The 18,095-nt window shown below is 50.4% G+C and overlaps 1 protein-coding gene across 1 annotated transcript; it reads left to right on the top strand.

Annotated features, from left to right (window-relative positions):
- The first annotated feature begins 689 nt into the window (after positions 1–689).
- XKR5 (XK related 5) lies at positions 690–17,772 on the top strand. The gene is made up of 7 exons (XM_084759291.1): positions 690–768; positions 2,807–2,990; positions 7,591–7,775; positions 9,243–9,452; positions 10,832–11,001; positions 12,927–13,038; positions 16,055–17,772. Exons 1-7 carry the CDS (start codon positions 711–713, stop codon positions 17,176–17,178), a joined length of 2,043 nt encoding a protein of 680 aa, XP_084615417.1. The 5' UTR covers positions 690–710; the 3' UTR covers positions 17,179–17,772.
- The last annotated feature ends 323 nt before the right edge of the window (positions 17,773–18,095 follow it).

Here is an 18,095-nt window from a genome sequence, read left to right as displayed (position 1 = left end):
CCGCTGGCTTTGGGGGATCTGAGTTAACCCACAAGGATAACTGGGAGAAAAGTCTGTAAGCAAAGCAACCAACGATTAAGTTGAGGATGCCATTAGTGAGCCCTCCCTTTCCCTTTTCTGGCCACATGACTGAAAGATTTCAACAGACCAAATCAACTATTCAAATTCCACTCCTCTGACGAGACACACACACACACACACACACACACACACACACACACACACACACACACACACACACACACCACTCTGAGTAGTGGTTAATTGACTGAAAGATTTCAACAGACCAAATCAACTATTCAAATTCCACTCCTCCGGCGACACACATACACACACACACACACACACACACACACACACACACACACACACACACACACACACACTGAGTAGTGGTTAATTTGACTTTGCTTTGAGCAAACCCTGTCCCTCACAAAAAACCCGCTGCACCTTCCAGCCCTTAGGATCCTGGGACAACATGCTAATCTGGCATAGCCAAGTGAGACTGCCCCCAAAGAACCTGTCCCCACCCCCCATCCCCACCCCCTGCCCCCAGTCCTTGTCCCCGCCCTCAACCCCACCCCACTAGCAACTGGTCTTCAAGTTCCTAAGAAAAGCTTCTTGCCTTGCTGCCCCAGGCCGGAAGCCTCCCCTACCCTGTTGGTCACAGGCAGGGGAAGGGGCGGGCACAGGCGGCAGCGGCACAGAAGATGCACGCCGGGCTCCTGGGGCTCTCTGCCCTGCTGCAGGCGGCCGAGCAAAGCGCGCGTGAGTGCGGCGCAGCCCGCGAGTGCTCACCCCTCCAACACCCCACTCCACCCCAGTGTGTGTGGCACATCTGCCGCCATTGCCCCGGGCAGGAGGCAAACACTGCGCCGGTGCACGCTCACTAGACCCTGGTGTGATCTCACCTATGCATGACTCCCTCCACCCATGCAGACACCGCTGCATGCATGATATCAAAACTCCCCATTCCCCAAACCCGGGGTCCCGAATCCCTGCCTGCTCAGCCCACACTCTGCAAAGAGCTGCATGAGGAGGCTGTGTGGAGCGTTTGGTGAGGCGCCCCGGCTCCCTGGACACTGGGCTCCTGGCGAGGGTGACCGCCGAGGGCTGGGGGAGGCAGAAGGGTGGGATTCCAAAGGGCACTCGTTTCCCTTTGGTGTTTAGGACACAGCGGAACGCTGGGTGCTGGGGACACGGGTCCTGTGGACAGTGGAGGTGAAGCAATATGGCCCATACTTTTCGCGCCTTTTGCGTTTGAACTTGTAACCCTTTCAGTGCTGGCGTAGAGTGCTTCCGCCCACTTCCGCCACTCTCCTACAAGGCCTTGTCCCTGGGGACACTCCACCACCCTGACCCTCCGAGGTTCCACGTTCTCCCTTCGACCTGGTATCGGCTGAAATTTACCTCTAATTTGCAACATAGTGCAGTCCCTGCAGATTCCCGCCCCAACCCTCCTCAGAGCTCAGAATTCCAAAAGGCCCTAGCCTAGACCCTGGGGAGACCAGGATGCCCACTGCTACCCAAAATGCCCTACGTCCCTAGCTTTCTATCGGGAAACTGCTAAATGTTTACTTGGAAACACTGGACAGAACCTGGGACCAACGGAGGAAGGAATAGCTGCCATCCCTCTGCCCATAGCAGCCTGGTTCCCAGGTGTATCTCACTCCGAGAGTAGGGTTTGTGCCTATAGATCCACAATCCTTGGGAATACTAGAAAACACTGGCAACAGCCGTGTGAAAGAATCGCTGAGGGCCTCCACTGCCACCACAGTAATCAATCCGTAGTCCCAACACAGCTTCTTGCAGAAATCCAAGGTTGCATAGCCGGAGCCTGGCCAGGATGGCGTAGGCCTATAATCCAAGCCCCTGGAGAGGGTAGGGACCCAACTAGGCTACAGAAAGAGGTTAAAGCTCGCCTAAACAACTTAGCAGAACATTATCTCAAAATAAAATCGAGCTGGGGGATATCTCAGGGGTGGAGAGGACTTACCTAGCCTAGGCACAGGCCTGAGTTCAGTCCCTAGAGTCACAGAAGAAAGAACAAAGCCATGGTCACACAGACGAGCTGTGGCCTAAGTCCTAGGACACCAGGCCTGGTTGGCTGCTGCAGTGTGATGAGCTATGCGCTCACTCCATGTTGTTGGAGCCCACAGCACTGGGCCTCCCCTAGGGGAAGGGTCACCTGTTTGAGCATGTACTTGGTACATGGCCTGTGTAACCCCACGTAACCTCCATACACACATACCCTGTGCCCATCTTATTGCCAGCAGGCCCTGTTGGCTCCTTGCTAATGGTAAGGATACTGTGTGTTGGCTTGGGACCTGGATACATTTGGGGTTTTTGTTTGTTTGTTCATTCGTTTGTTTTAATGATCCAGCAGACAAGTAGACAGGACAGGATCATGCATCCTAGGGATAAGAGGCAAGGCATAGCATGTGGAGCCAGGTGGGAATACTTGGTTGATGGAGAGCCAGAACCTCTGCTGGGACTTTGTCAGACAAGACAGACTGGCCAGGGTGGACAGAATCAGTGGCCTTGGTTTCTGTGGGTAGGTGCTGTGAGCTTTCAGCTACAGGGAGGTCTCTAGTCACTTGGCCTCTGACCCTGGACAGGCTAAGGCAGAGAAGAGCCATCTCCCAGGTTGCATAGGTCTAAGGACAGGTCTGTGTGCATGTCCCTGGCGTGTTCATGGAAGAGCACTGCTGTCTGTGGCAGAAAGGTTTTCAGGGTCTCAGAGTACAGAAAACAAGGGTTTGTAAAAGCGTTGCCTAACTCTGTCCTTTCAACACCCCTCATCCAGGTCTCTGCACCATTGTTTACTACTTTGCCACGGGCCGTCTCCTCTGGGCTTGGCTGGCCCTCGCTGTGCTCCTACCCGGCTTCTTGGTCCAGGCCTTGAGCTACCTGTGGTTCCAAGCAGATGGGCATCAGGGTCACTGGTGGCTGGCGGGGGTGCATCTTCTGCAGCTTGGCGTCTGGAAGCGGTAAGAACATTGCCGTCTCCCTTCCGTCTGATGCGGAGGGAGGATGGCCCTATCTGTACACTCTCTGACCTTAAGGCCATGAAAGTTCAGGGCCACAGCCTTGTTTGGCATCGGTACCCTGATACATCTCTAATGGGAGAGTGTCACCACACCAGTGACTTTTTAAAGTGCTTTTTCTTGTCTTTAGCCAGATTCTACCACTATTTCCACCCCTTAACCAACTTCTGAAGCCACATAAATTGGTTTGCTCCACCTGACACCCACAACCTTGCTCCGTGAAGGTGCCACAGACTTAATTAACCACAAGCTAGATAGTAAAACCCATGTGATGATATTCACCTACGCTTTTGCGGCAAGAAGTGCGCCTGGGAGCCAGGGCCAGGCTTTTTTATTTAAAATGTTTTTCTTTTCATTATATAAAAGCTCTCTGGGCAGGGATCTGATGCAGGTGCCTTTCCCGTGCCCACAGGTCTCTCCAGAGGTGAGGTGTTATTTCCACCTGGGGATGGGATGGGAAGCTGCTCCTTTACAGACACGCCTCATTTCTGCTCCTAGCTGCCCCACAGCCCTGTAGAGTTGAGGGGACTTTTATAAAGGGGGAAGAAATAAGGGGCCAGGCAGGTAAAGCCTGAGTCTTAAGTGCTTATTATACCACAGAGGACGAAGGTTGGCAGGCACTGAAGGAGCCGTTGCCGAGTTCTTCTCTCTGTGCTGGGAGCGTGTCTTCTGTCTCCACTCAGACCGGACTCAGGTCAGAGTAGAAGGTGCTTCTCGAGAGATGTTGAGTGACAGGCTCTTCTTCATGTTCCCTTCCAGCAGACCCTTGTCCTAGAGGGGCGTCAAGAACGCACATACGCCACAGCAGTTTCTCCCAATCTGCTCCTTCCTGTGTGAGCTCTGTGCTCTCCTGACACAGCAGGGCTGTCACTAGCAGGGGGGAGAAGGTTTTCTCATGGAACTTGGCACTGGAGCCTTCTCAGAGCACGGCCTGCCATCTGCTCCCTCATTTGCCTGGCCTTATAGTAAGGCCAGAAGGCTCACTGAGAGTTAGGTAGTTAGCTACCCAGGGTGAGACCTCAAAGACAATGGCTCAGTAAACTAGTGAAGGAGCGTCAACATAAAAAAGAAGCATTTGGTAGTTCAAAAACAGAATTGAGAGTAGCCTTTAGAAAGAGTTATGTTCTACTACTCTTCAGTAAGTCTGCCTTCTGAGGCTCTGTAGATGCTAGGGGCCCTTGTAAACCTTCAGAGAAGTGATGTCAGAGACCACAGGCTGGTCCAGATTTATGGAATTTGGCAGCGAGCTCCCCTGCGCTCTCAGCATCACCACTAAGTGGTGGCATGCTCTCTGGTCCATACAGAAAAATTAATATGGATAAGTGAAAAGTCAAGTGCAAAGCAAAAAGTGGGAGGAACAAAACGCTGTGATAACTAATTTAGGGGAAAAAAATCAGCTGATCATAAAAATCAGTGCAGACAGCCTGGTGTGGTCACGTGACCTTTAAACCCAGCCCTTAGGATGGAACGTCCGGCAGATCTCTGTGAGGTAGAGGCCAGCCTGGGCTACATAGTGAGTTCCAAGCTAGTCATGGCTACACAGTGAGACTCTGTCTCAACATGTTGTGCTACTAGTAGTAGTGGCAGTGGTATAATAAAAGGAACTGGAGAGGTGGCTCAGGGGCCATCTTGGGGGGGGTGGCGGTGAGCACACACATAAATAAAAATAAATCTGCATCTTAAAATTAATGTACAATGTTTTAAAAGAGGAGAGAACTGAGGAGAAATAAATATTGATTTCAGGAAGAGGTAAAGTAATACATCCAGAGATAAAGCCAGAATGTGCAGTTTTTAGACTTAGCCCACACTTGACTCTTCAGCTTCCTGGCAGCCAGAGGAGGCATAAGGGACAGCCCCTCCACAGTGTTTCCGAGATTGCAGGTGAGCCCGGCGACAGTCCACATCCTCAGCAGAAAGCGCTGGAAGTTGAAAGTGGTGAATCTCTTTCTCCCTCTGAAACTGGTCCTCACAAACAGAACCAGGACGTAACACATCCACACAGATCAAATTTGGTTTGGTTTCGTTTTCATTGCAGTTCGTCAAAATCACCTGTAGGGGGAGCCAGAACTGCTGTGTTTGCACGACCTGGAACTTTGTAAAATGAAGCCCATTAGCTGACTCCATAATGAAATGCAGACGAATGAACAACAGAAAAATCAATAAAATCCAAACCCCTTGAGGTAAAACTGCTAATAAAAAATGCAAGGGCTAAAGCAGAAATGGATTCTAGTTTTAATTCCAAACAACACAAACTACTGTTCAAGAGAACCTGATGTTACTTACAACTCATTTTACACATTGGCAGTTGTTTTTTCTTTTCTGAACATTTTGTTTCCACTCTAATGCTGCGTGTATTCACATTTCTTTCACCTTTTTAAAATTCCTGAATATCTGTTTAGAAACCCAGCCTGAGAGGACGGGAGACTAACTAAACTCTCTTCTACTCAGCCCGCACCTTGCATTGTGTAGCAATTTTTCTTTACTGAAGAGAACGTTGAGACAAACTAGAAAGGCCAGCTTGACACAGACCGGTGCAGATTCTATGTTTGAAAGCAGATGAAGGCATTTGCCGCCAAGCCTGACCACCTGAGTTCAATCCTTGGGACCCACATGGTGGAAAGAGAGAGACGCGACTCCCTAAAGCTGTCTTCTGACTGCCACATGTGTGCCATTGCACACGTGCACCCACACGGGTGTACACGGGTGTATACACACACATGATAGATAGATACATACGTAGATAGATAGATAGATGATAGATAGATAGATAGATAGATAGATAGATAGATAGATAGATAGGCAGATGAAGCAGAGCTGTTCTCAAACCTTGCACTGTTGACTGTCTCAGCTCTAACATCACCCAAAACATTAATTAACATGGACAGAAGAATCACTCACTCCCCAAGCTGTGAGCCCAGGATAGACTATTCTAGCTGTGGTGAGAGTGCCTGGCTTTTTTTTTTTCCCTATTACTATCTGTGAAACTTCATTCCAAAGACCTGTCAGGTGAGGTAATTGTGTGTCCTTTTATGCAGTGTGATGATTTGAATGCAGCGAGGACTCTTGGGCCATCAGCAGTAGAGCTCACAGGGAGCATCTTGCTTGCTCTGCAGACACACATAACTAAGTACAGTGTCTGAGACTGACTTGGGACTGGCAGAAAGCAGCGGGACCATCAAGAAGGGCCTAGAGCAATGGAGTGGATCAGGCCTTAGAGAGATGGCACCAGAGACAGTTGGCAAAAGCAGCCAGAAACCCAGGCCAGTGGGAGGAGGTGGAGGCCTGATGCACAGCACCCGTTCCAATCCCAGGGAACCCCTCAGGGGCTGCCTCCTAGTCTCAGCCATCCTCCTGCCTGAGCACAGCCTTGCAAAGCCACTCTGCTGTTTCACTGTCCCCAGCCACTGGCCCCTCCCACAGATCTTCCATACTCCCTCCTCCCAGCGTGGCTTCACACCCACAGCTTTCCTGTTCTCTCTAGAAAGCTCTCACCGGCCACCTTGGCTTCTCCAGTGAGGACTCTGATCCATATATATGCAAGATAGTCATCTGATACATTTTTCTTCCTTGATTTAAGCATTTAGCATGTGTGTGTGTGTGTGTTGTGTGTGTGTGTGTGTGCGTGTGTGTGTGTGTGTACTTTGCACAACTGAAACTCACATCTCTAAAGAGCATCTTACAGTTTCCTTATTCCTTCTGTAGTCAAAGCCCAATAAAACTTTAGGTTAAAGGAGTTGAGGATGTGGCTCAGTGACAGAACCTTGACCCAGGAAGCACTAGGCCCCGGGGTTCAGTGCCTAGCACCAAAAGGGAGGAGGTGAACCAAAAAGTCTTTGCTGGGGATTGGAGAGGAAGCAGGAAGAGGAAACCACCCCATCCCTTGAAGAGATGGCCTGGGGGGGGGGGAGTAGAAAGGAAAACTATGGTGTGTATTTTTAGTGGATGGTTTTTCTTAACAGTAAGTTTGTATAAGGAATGACGGCCTCGAAGACTCAGAAGAGATCAGTTCCCTCCAGGAGTGAAGTGATAAAAAAGGAAATGTGTCTGTCCTAACCATCTTTCCTGGGCCACTAGCACCAGGAATGGAGTCGTTTCAAAGACAGCCCCCAACCTTGGGCCCGGGCCTGGGAATGTTGGCCAAAGATCAGTCCAGTCTGTGCTTTAGAGACTATTACCCACAATGCCTTGCAGCTGGTCTCTATTAAAGGGATATTCCCTTCCCTGTAAGCCTCACCAGGTCCAGCCTCAGTTCCTTAGCCCTGCAATAATGTCAGCCTACCCACCCCTCACCCTACCAACCTTGGAGACAGTGGCCTACGGTAGCACCCTGCTGAACACATGAAGTTTGAACTGAAATATGCAGCTCTGAATTCTGCTGAAATATGAACTGAAATAAGCAACAGCCTAACTGGTGGCCCCAAAGGGCATTGGTGGATACAGAGGACAGTCTTGAGACTGCCCCATATCTCCATGTGAAAGGTTGGCGCGGAAGCCTGCACAGCCAGCTTCATGGTCCATGTCATGATATCTTTGTCCTCTGCAGGCACTGGGACTCCGTGGCAGCTGCTCTGTGGAAGGGAAGGGAGGCTCCCTGCTGCAGACAGCTGCACCTGCAGGTGGCCGACCTGTCAGCCCTCCGGCTCCTGGAGGCTCTGCTGCAGACAGGGCCCCACCTGCTGCTTCAGGTGTATGTGTTCCTAGCCTCTGACTTCACAGACATTGTGCCAGGTGGGTGTCTTTCCCCATGGACTCATACCTGCTGCTTCCAAGATAACAGGAGCATGTGCCTGACCCTGTAGGACCTGGTGTCCACCTCTAAGATTCCTCCTATTTGGGAGACTTAGGGAAACCTCATTCTTACTAACCCAAATGATGGTCACCATTGGCTTTTGCTGGGGTCATGGGTCCACAGGGACCTGGTTTCTTGGCAGTAAAGTTTCTAGAGTCAATCCATAAGACAAAAGTTGTGCAGAGTGCGGATAACCTTGAGAGCTGCCTGGGGAAGTCTGCTTCTCAGGGAGTCTACATACCCATCTCTGCTGGGTCGGCTCCTGTTACAGCAGACCTGACACCTGAAGGCCCCACAGAGAGCATGGCTCAGTCTCCTGCAGATGTGTCTCCAGCTCTACTCCAGCCAGGATGCTCCTCCTCCTCCTCCTCCTCCTCCTCCTCCTCCTCCTCCTTCTCCTCCTCCTCCTCCTCCTCCTCCTCCTCCTCCTCCTCCTCCTCCTTCTCCTCCTCCTCCTCCTCCTCCTCCTCCTCCTCCTCCTCCTCCTCCTCCTCCTTCTCCTCCTCCTCCTCCTCCTCCTCCTCCTTCTCCTCCTCCTCCTCCTCCTCTTCCTCTTCCTCCTCCTCCTCCTCCTTCTTCTTCCTCTTTCTCTCTCACTTCTCCCCTCCTCCATCCTTCCTCTCTCTCTCTCTCTCTCTCTCTCTCTCCCTCTCACTGTCCTCCTCCTACTCCTCTTCTTCCTCTCTCTTTTTCTCTCCTGCCCCTGCCCACCTTCCTCTCCTCTCCGCTACCTTCCATTTTACCGGTTGGTTGGTTGGTTGGTTTTGACTTTTGAGACAAGTTTTCTCTATGTCACAGAGTCCTGGTTGTCCTGGAACTCACTTTGTAGACCAGGTTGGCCTTCAGCTCACTGAGATCCTCCTCCCTCTGCCCTGTATCCCGAGTGCTGGGATTGAAGACCTGTGCCGCCAACCCAGCTCCTTTTCCTTCTATTTAAATATCCGAACTTAAACTGAAGATCTGAATATTTAGGGGTAGCTGCATATTCCTCCGTTCTTTCATCCAACTTCTTCATGTAGAGAACAAATCCTTGTAAGAAGCTGTGTCTAGGGTCCTGTAGGACCCATATCCTTTTCATCATAGTTTGGACCAGAGGCCTTAGGCATCAGGGGCTGGGACATTTTTAAAGGGCATCCGGAAGAAGAGTGTCTAGGGCACTGAGCAGTGGAGACATTTTCTACTTCCTCTCGTTCCCATATAAATTGTGTTTGCATTGCTAAGTTACCTACCAGCAAGGGGCTTGGTCCATAGTACATCCCCAGTGTGCTAGTTTTTGATAAGTTCGATGCTCCCAGAAAGGGATAGAGGGGGTGCATGTGTGTGTGTGTGTGTGTGTGTGTGTGTGTGTGTGTGTGTGTGTGTGCGCTTTGGAGCCTGCATGGAGCTCTGTCTGTTCCATCCTCCAGGGATCAGCGCCGTACTCTCCTGGTCTTCACTGTCCTGGGCCCTTGTGTTGTACAACCGTTTCCTGGGCGTCATGAAGCCAGGCCACCAGACTGTGCTGTGGGCCGCTCTCTTGTGCCAGCAACTATGGAGGATGGGCATGCTGGGAGCCCGTGTGCTGAGCCTGGTTCTCTTCTGCAGAGTTTACCGTGTTTGGGTTTTGGTGGTTGGAGGTAAGTAGGCTTTCATAAAACCTTAATGGTAACTATTCATGATCCTCAGTCCCAGAGCTGTGGCTGACTGGGTCCAGCAAAGAATGTTATGGAGATGGAAGAAGAGTCGGTTTCTGTTCCCAGGAGACCTCAGCAGGCTGGGTGCACAGATGTGGCCTCTCTCTTCGTCACAGTAACCCGGATTAGCCATTGGTGCTGACAGTTCCAAGGAAGAGAAAACAAAAATGCCTGGTCCTCTTAAGCCTTGAAAACCCACAGCATGGCTTCTGCTATGCTCTGCCAGTCAAACGGTTCTTGGCAGCCCTGATCCGTGACCACAGAGGTCCAGACCCTCCCTAGTTCCCAAGAGTGTGCATCCAATGCAAGGGGTGGTGGTGAATGCTGGCTCTTTAGACACACTGTAGAAAGTTGTTGTCCATATATGGGACGGCTGTGGATCTCACCACCCTGAACGCACGAGAGGGAGGTCTGGGTCCTAACTGATCCTTCGTAAAACTGTGCCATATATATGATTCCGCCTATATGACACCGCTTAGAGCCTCTGTAAGCACCCTATTTCCTTCGGTTGCTGGACCCCGCCTTTGTCTCACACAGGAAGGCCCCACTGAACCCTAGCCTTCTCACAGCCAGCAGCCCAGATATGAGCGTGATGACCAAGAGTCTGTCTGGCCCTTTAGACTCCTGAATGGGGCCTGTGTGTCCTTGCCAAGGACAGCCGTGTCCTCTGGTCATCAGTGAATACACTCTGCAAGAAGGAACAGTGTACCCTTGTTTTAAGAGAACCAAGAACATTGAGAAATAGCTGGCCCATGTACCAAGAGCAAACATTTAATACAGTTATTGGCAGAAAAGGTCTTTTTTTTTTTTTTTTTAGAGAAGGGGGGGAGCTGTGTTCTAACAGCGAAATTAGCTACATTTTATTCGTCCATTTTAAAATTCAGCTTGTGCTCCAGAATGAGGCTATTCATGTTAAAAAATATAAAAATAAAACTGTGGCTGGTCCACATTGGAGTTCTCTTCGGGTCTGGAGGCTATGGGCTTGTAGAGCAACAGCATAAAATACATAGAGAGTTTCATGACTGCCTCTTTTAAGTTCTCTCTGGGAGCAGAAAGTTATCCATATGTAGGGTCTGATGCGTGTCACTGAAGCCAGTGTGTTTTCTCAGCTCCAAATTAGGTCAAACACCCCCCCCCCGATTCCCCCCTCCCATGCGGCTCTGAGATAAGGTGTGCAAAGACAGAATGAGTGGCCTGTCTGTGTCCCTCGGTTCTCTTCTGGCTTTGGGGGTCTCTTCTGCGGCGCTCAATTTCAACCTCCCCCGCCCCTTCTTCCCTCCTCTCTGAATACTGAACCTCTACCCCTCCCTTACTCTCTCCAGGCGCTCACTGGCTGGTGATGACCTTCTGGCTCGTGGCCCAGCAGAGCGACATCGTGGAGAGCACCTGCCACTGGAGGCTGTTCAACCTGCTGGTGGGGGTCGTGTACATCCTCTGCTACATCAATTTCTGGGACAGCCCTTCCAGAAGCAGGATGGCCAGCTTCTACTTGGCAAGTGGCAAGGGTGGTTTTCTTTAAGCCTGACTTTTACATTGCCTGTAGCATGTTAGGTGGGAAGGTGCATGTGTGCACATATGTGGCTGTACGTCAGTGAAAGAAAGGATGTTGGTGGCTGGAGAATCATCTCAGTGGATAAGAGTACTTAGCATGCATGCATGAGGACCTGAGTTCAAATCCCCAGCAGCCAAATATGTTTGATCTCGGCACCGGGGACAGACACAGGCAGATCCAAGACCTTATTAGCCAGCCCTGCCAAAATGTCGAGCTTGTGGTTTTGTCAGAGACTCTGTGTCTCGGGAAATAAGATAGAGTGATTATGGAAAGCACTAGGTCTTCTCTGCCTTCTACATGCCTGCACACTGTGTGTATGTGCCATGCGTGCAACACATACACACACACACACACACACACACACACACACACACACACACACAGAGGTATAGTCTAGCATAAGGATAAATTATAAACAGTGATTACACACTTTGAAAATAGCCTGATATCTAAGCCATTGCCATATCATCAGGAGCTTCAGGTGCAGCCAACTCCATAGACTTTGTTGGCAGATGTACCTGGGCACTTCCCCAAGGTGGAGATTGCCAGGCCCTCGCCCAGCGAGGGCTGGGGATTCTTGTTTTGGATATAGCTTCGGGTGGCATTGCCAGTCCACCTTCAGAAGCTGCATGTAAGTGTTCACCTTCTTCTCTTTCAGAGGCAGGACAGCTCTGGAAAGCGTGGCTTCGCCTGTCTTAATTCATCCCAGCATGCACACAGCCTAAAATATGTTAGAACTGAGTTCAAGGCTAGTGTGCAGCTCTTTGTAGCTATAGATTAATGAAGGGATGCATCCACTCCGGTCAGATATGATGTTATCAGAGTCCTGGAGAAACACGGGGGCCGTGTGAGGACAGAGGCTCGGTAGCCAGGGAAGGCTTTGCAAAGGGGACAGCGCAGAGAAGTGAGAGAAATCTTCCTGAAAAGAGGCTTGGCACATCGGGGCATCTTGGGCAAAGCTACAGAGGTGGCGCAAGGACCACAGAGCACTGAGAAGTCTGTGTGGTGCTGCCAGAGAGACAAAGCCAGAGACCAGTGAAGGACAGATACAACATCTGGTCCGCTGTAACAGAACTGAACTCTGATTTGTACAGAGGTGGTGAGAAATTTTAGAAGGAAAAGCAGAGGTCGGGGGAGTGCGGGGGCTTGGGTTGAGTCAGAGAAATGGAAATGTGTAAGAAATGAGGGAGGTAGCTAGTGGCTGTCCCACCTGCTGTGTTAACTGGAGTTGTCGAGTGCAGGAACAGATGACTAGTGTCTTTATGAATGGCAGGAGACAGGGGTCAATGTTAGAGTTAGAGACTAAGTTCTCACAGGCTGAGAGAGTGACCTCCTTGTATGTATTTCAAAGAGATGTTCTCAAGTCCTTGAGGTGACAATTGTGAGGGTGGGGTGGGAGACTCCTATCTGAAAGGACAGAGGATGAATTCTCACTGGAAGCTTTCTGGTGTGTCTGCTGTAAGGGAGGTGAGGGCCTTAGTTATCCTAGAGCAGGCAGCCACATCTCCTGGCAGCTGTGAGCTTTCTCATGCAGGAAGTTCAAGGGGCCACCATCTCATCCTGGGTATGTAGCATCGAGCTGGTAGAGCCTGTGCTGGCATCTGTCTGATGTCCTGGTGCGGGATGGATAGAAACAATTGCACCAAAGGGCTGGCGTTCTTGCTGTACTTCCTTTGTGTCTGTGCTTCTGTGGATGTTTTCATGAACGACACCAGCAAACCTCCGTTTGTAGAAACATTCCCATTGGGGGAGGTTCCTTGGTCTGTGAACCCCAGAAGGTACCCCAAAGACAGGAGGGAAGAGCTGCAGATAGTAAGACGTGGAGCTGTGTGTCTCAGGCGTGGTGATTCTTCCTCCACCGCCAGGTCATGCTGCTGGAGAACTCCGTACTCTTACTGTTGGCCACTGACTTCCTGCAGGGGGCACCATGGACCAGCCTGTGGACTGTGGTGGGGGTCTTGTCTGGATTTCTGATTGGTAAGACCTACTAAGCCTTCTTAGCCACACGTCCTCCCCAACTTGTTATTTTATTTTATTTTTATTCTTTTTATCTATTTTCACGTGTATACATGTGTGGTACGGATGCATGTATGTGCACATGTTCGCATGTGTGGGGATGCACATGAGTGATGTGTGTATAGATGCCCATGTGTGTGGAGGCCTGAAGCTGATGTCAGAGGTCTTCTCTAATCACTTCCTGTTGATTGGTCAGGGTCGCTCACTGGACATACAGCTCACTAATTCCTGATAGTCTACCAAGCCAACTTACCCTGGCCATGCCCCTCTCCCTCACATCTCTGCCTCCCAAGTGCTAGGATTGCAGGCAGCCACCATCCCTGGCCAGTTCCCAAGCATTCACACTTGTGAAGTAAATGCTCAACCCACAGAGCCATCTCCTCAGCCACAACTTGTGCTTTTTTTTTTAATGATCTGGAAGGACAGGGAACAGCCGAGAGTCAGTGATCAGGGGACAAGACCCAGATTGTGGGTAAAGAGGTCGTCATCTGTGGCCTGAGACTCTGAGCTTAGCTTCGTCTACCTTGGCTAGACTGCTGGAAGCCTCAGACAGAGGTAGGAGCAGCCACATCTGTCCAAAAATGCTGCTGGTGAACTGAGTAGTAAGATGCTGATTTCTAAGCTGCATGCCTGCATGAGAGTGGCCAGCCAAAAGCCTATGATAGCCAGTGTCCAGGCAAGAGCTCTCCTGCCGCCTATAAAGCTGCCTATGTGCTCCTGGCCTGTGCCCCAGTCATCGTCCTGTGGAAAGGGTCTCCCTTGGAGTATTATGTGAATGTCTTCACAGCTGAGACTTAACCATTCATTCACAGGAGGTATGACCATGTCCAGTATGCACAGTAGGTAGGAAATACAAATGTCCCCTCATTTCAGAAGGGGCTGTGTCATGCTGTTCCTCTGCCCAACAGCAGGTGGCGCTGGAAACATCTCTGGCTTCCCTTTGGCCCACTGGGATCCTCAGTAGGAAAAGATGAGTGTGTCAAAAGAGAATGGAAAAAAACAACACTGTGGGGCAGTCCTTAAACTCAGGCATTACAGAAAATCACATTTAATGCATGTTTAAAATCACATCATATTGATTTGGTTGCTCTTTTCTATCAAGCCAGTACTTGGCAGTGTGAGGCAAGAGCATTGGTGTGAGTCTCAAGCCAACATGGCCTACACAATGAGTTTGAGGCAAGCCTGAGCTAAGAAGAAAAATCTTATTAAAAAATAAATAAATAAAATAAGTAAATAAATCCCCAAGAAACAGTCTGTTTATCTTTCGAGAAGTGCCAGGTTCAATGCCCAACTCTACTATAAATGACCTATATAAGCTGAATATGATGGTTCATGCCTCCATTCCTAACACTTAGCTGAGGCAGGAGGACTAACCCACTTTAAGGCCAGCTTAGGCTATGGACAAGGCTTTATCTCAAGAACAAGTTTTAAAAAAGAAAAATTATAGAGGCTGGAGAGAGTGGTTAAGCAGTATGGTTACAAACACTGGCTACTCATCCAGAGGACCTGGGTTTGATTCCCAGAACAAGCATGGTGGCTTATAATTCCAGTCCCAGGGACTTTGACCGCCCGCCTCTTCAGAGCATCAGGCAGACATGTGGTGCACTGATACACATGCAGGCAAAACACACATACACATAACATAATTTTTAAAAAGAATTTATAGTCCCGAGAACACAGGCTTGAGACAGTTCCTGCTCAAATCTGGACTCCCCACTTCCTCCGTTTCTTGGACAAACATGTATTTAATGCACACAGGCTTGGAGCTACAGCCAAGGATCCAGCAGGTGGCAGAGTCCCACAAAAAATCAGGATGCGCAGTGCCCCTGGCTGAGGCAGATCCTGCTGCCTAACTGGTGCTCTGGGTGCATAGCGTAATAAGGTAGTATAGGGAAGTGCCAGCTGGCATGCTGCCCTTTCCTGGCCTTGGTGGGACTTATTGAAAAAAAAATGAGTGACTCCGTGCTGCTTGGGCTCCTTGGTGAGAATCCAAGGCATTGTATAAAAACTAGCATGTGAGCTGTGCCCCATGCAGAGACAGGTAAGGATAGGAATGCTGGTCTTTATCCCCACTTCTAATGGTACCCACAAACCAATTCCCTGCCCTGGGCCTGCCCTTGTCCCCAGAGGCACAGAGGGTCGGAGGGCAGCATCCTTTGGGCTCTTCCTAGAGTCTGTCACGCTGCCATCTCCAGGCGCCGTCAGCCTCTTCCTCACACTTAATTCACATCCCCTACATGTATAACGAGAACCCTTAACACAGGCACTTTCTCCAGTGGGACAGGAAACTGGAAACAACGTGGGTGGCCCACTGGAATGCTCTGCTAAAGAGATTATTGCAGCAGTCAACACTTCTGATGGACATAAATGAAACTGACAACAATGTGACTAAGATGTTTATGCACAAAGGAAGTGTTGTTGTTGTTCGTGGAAATGCCCTCACGCGGCTTTTGAGGGGCATGACTGACCTCTGCTTCGGGCTCTTGTTTTTGAGGCCGCTTGCTTACCTCCAGCATTCCCCACCCCACCCCCTGCACCCCCTCACCCAACCCCCGGCTTTGGCATCCTTCCACACTGTCCTGCTGGTGGGATTCTGAAAGATTCTGGAGACTTCTACCATGCCCCTGGTGCTCACGTGCATGCACACATTCACACATAGCTGGAGTGGCTGTTGGAACATGCCCTCCAGGAAGAAGCCTGAGACTCAACAGGAGTGAAGCCATGTTGTACAGTTTTTAGTACCATAAACATTTGCAGCTGGTAGATGCTGGGGATTACTTAAAATCCCCCTGCCCCCCACCCCCACCCCCAGCCCTAACGATGTCAGCTCTGAAGTCCCGGAGCCCTACTGTAGGAAAACGTTATATTGTTCCATTCTAAGTAGCCACTGAGACCGTCACTCGCGGCAAGACACGGGGTGTCTCAAAATGTAACGTCACACTCTCCTTTTTGCTGTTTCCATTGCTGTGTTTTTCAGGGTGTGCATCGCTGGTTATTTATTATAGCCTGCTGCATCCTAAATCCTCAGACATCCAGCAGGACTTCATGAGGAAATGCTGTGGCCCCACAGAGAACGACAGAGCTGAATCAGAGCCTCCTCCCAGGGCTGTGGTTCCCTCAGGGGAGAGACCTGACAGCTCAAGCTGGTGCCAAGAGGAAAGCTATGAGCTAACAAGTCTCGATAAGGCCCCCAGGCCAGAGCAGAGTACTGCAGAGGTGGGGCTGGGTGATCAGAGATCGGGGGAGTATTCTTTCTTTAGTCATCACCACTGGATGTTGGTGAAACTTGCTCTCAAGACCGGAAGTGTATCTAAGATCAACGCAGCCCTTGGTGGTGACAGCCTTGGCTGCCCCTGTCCCCCCATATTGGGGTCGAGTCAACACTTTAATCTGCAGAGGAAACCCTTGTTTTCCCAGCGAGACCTCCCATCCTCTCCCCATGATCCTTTGACCTTGGAGAAAGGCTCTGGGTACGCAGATGCTCCGAAAGCAGAGATGGAGTCATTGGAAACTTCAAGCTATGTCTCTGTTGCCAGCGAGCTGGAGGACAGTGCAACAACCCAGAAGCTGCCGGCTCCAGGGGAGGACAGCCCAAAGGCTGAGGCCGGGGCTGACCTTTCAGCTCAGGGGAAGGGTATAGATGGGCCCAAAAAGGGGAAGGAAGGGCAAGAAAGCACAACGCTGTACTTCAGTGCCACCACGGACAAGACCACATCCTCCTACCGAAAAGGCAGCCCAGTGGCTCTGCGGACATCCCAGTCAGGGACACCGGGAGAGAGCGGGCCTGTGCAGCCTGCGCTGCCTCAGGTACTCACTAAGCCTTTTCCTCTCACCATGGCCAGCATTAGTCCCATTCTAGGCCGAGCCTCAGGCACAAACGTCTGCCCCAGGACAGGCCTTCCTGGAAACGCCCTGTGTAGTTCGGAGTGTGAAGATTGGAAGGGGACAGCAAAGGACCCGAGTTTGCAGCCCTCGTTGCCAAAAGTGAGCCTGAAACCTGCAGAAGAGCCCTGCTGCACATCGACCCCTAAGTCTGAGTCTACCCAGAGGGACTATAGCTGCAGGGACAGGATGAAACTGGAGGCGAGTTTTTTCATCTGACCTTAGCCCTGGGAGACTACAACAACACGTCAATACGTCAGACGGGCCATTCCGCATCATGGGAAGAGAAATGCCACACCTGACACCTTCTGGTCTCCACCTGAGCACCTGGCAGGATGAAGGAGCAGGGTTGTCTGAAATCTCCCCTACACATCGCACGTAGCACTTAGGCACAGCAGACACTCAAGTGCAGTGGAGAGGGGCAAAAGGGAGCTTCCAGTTCTTTTTTCTGAGCCCCGTGAGTCCCAGTGCATCTCTTTGTGGCTTCTATACGATGCGGACATAAAACCCAGAGTCCAGTCTCACCCTGGACTCTTTATAATTAGCTGTTCCTCACATTGGATGGTTGTTAATCACTTTTTTGAAAGATGCTTTTGGGCCTGGAGGGAATGGCCCAGCAGTTAAGGGCACTGCCTGCTCTTCCAGAGGACCCAGGTTCAATCCCCGGTACCTACTTGGCATCTCATGGCCACCTGCAGCTCCAGTCTCAGGGGAAAAGACACTCTCTTCTGGCCTCTGTGGACACTGCATGCACATAGTGCACAGTCATACATGTGGGCAAAATACCGGTACACCTAAAATCTTAAAAAAAATAAAAACATGTGTTCTAGATACATTAGTTTTGGTCTCTTATTGTTAGAGAAGACAAACTCTGAATGTAGATGAGAGCTGTATGTTCATAGTCAACATACTGGAAAATATGAGCAACATTTGGGTTCAGATCCCTTGGGCAGGACCTAAGGGATATATAGAGACAGAGGCTGTTCGGCTCCGTTTAGTTGTTTTAAGACAGAATTTTGGTCTCACTATATAGCCAAGGATGACATTAAATTCCTGATCCTTCTGCCTCTACCATCCAGCTAACCTTCTTGCTGATATAGCAAGGACAGACTTTATTTCCCTCCTCAGAGCTAATG

The sequence above is a fragment of the Acomys minous genome, assembly GCF_964271855.1.
Source record: "Acomys minous genome assembly, chromosome: 15".
Taxonomy (NCBI): domain Eukaryota; kingdom Metazoa; phylum Chordata; class Mammalia; order Rodentia; family Muridae; genus Acomys; species Acomys minous.
This window is presented reverse-complemented; position numbering and strand designations above follow the sequence as displayed.

Coding starts and splice junctions, on each gene's coding strand:
- XKR5 (XM_084759291.1), top strand. CDS start 711: ATGCACGCCGGGCTCCTGGGGCTCTCTGCCCTGCTGCAGGCGGCCGAG. Junction 2,991..7,590: donor CAGCTTGGCGTCTGGAAGCG/GTAAGAACATTG, acceptor TGTCCTCTGCAG/GCACTGGGACTCCGTGGCAG. Junction 7,776..9,242: donor CTTCACAGACATTGTGCCAG/GTGGGTGTCTTT, acceptor TCCATCCTCCAG/GGATCAGCGCCGTACTCTCC.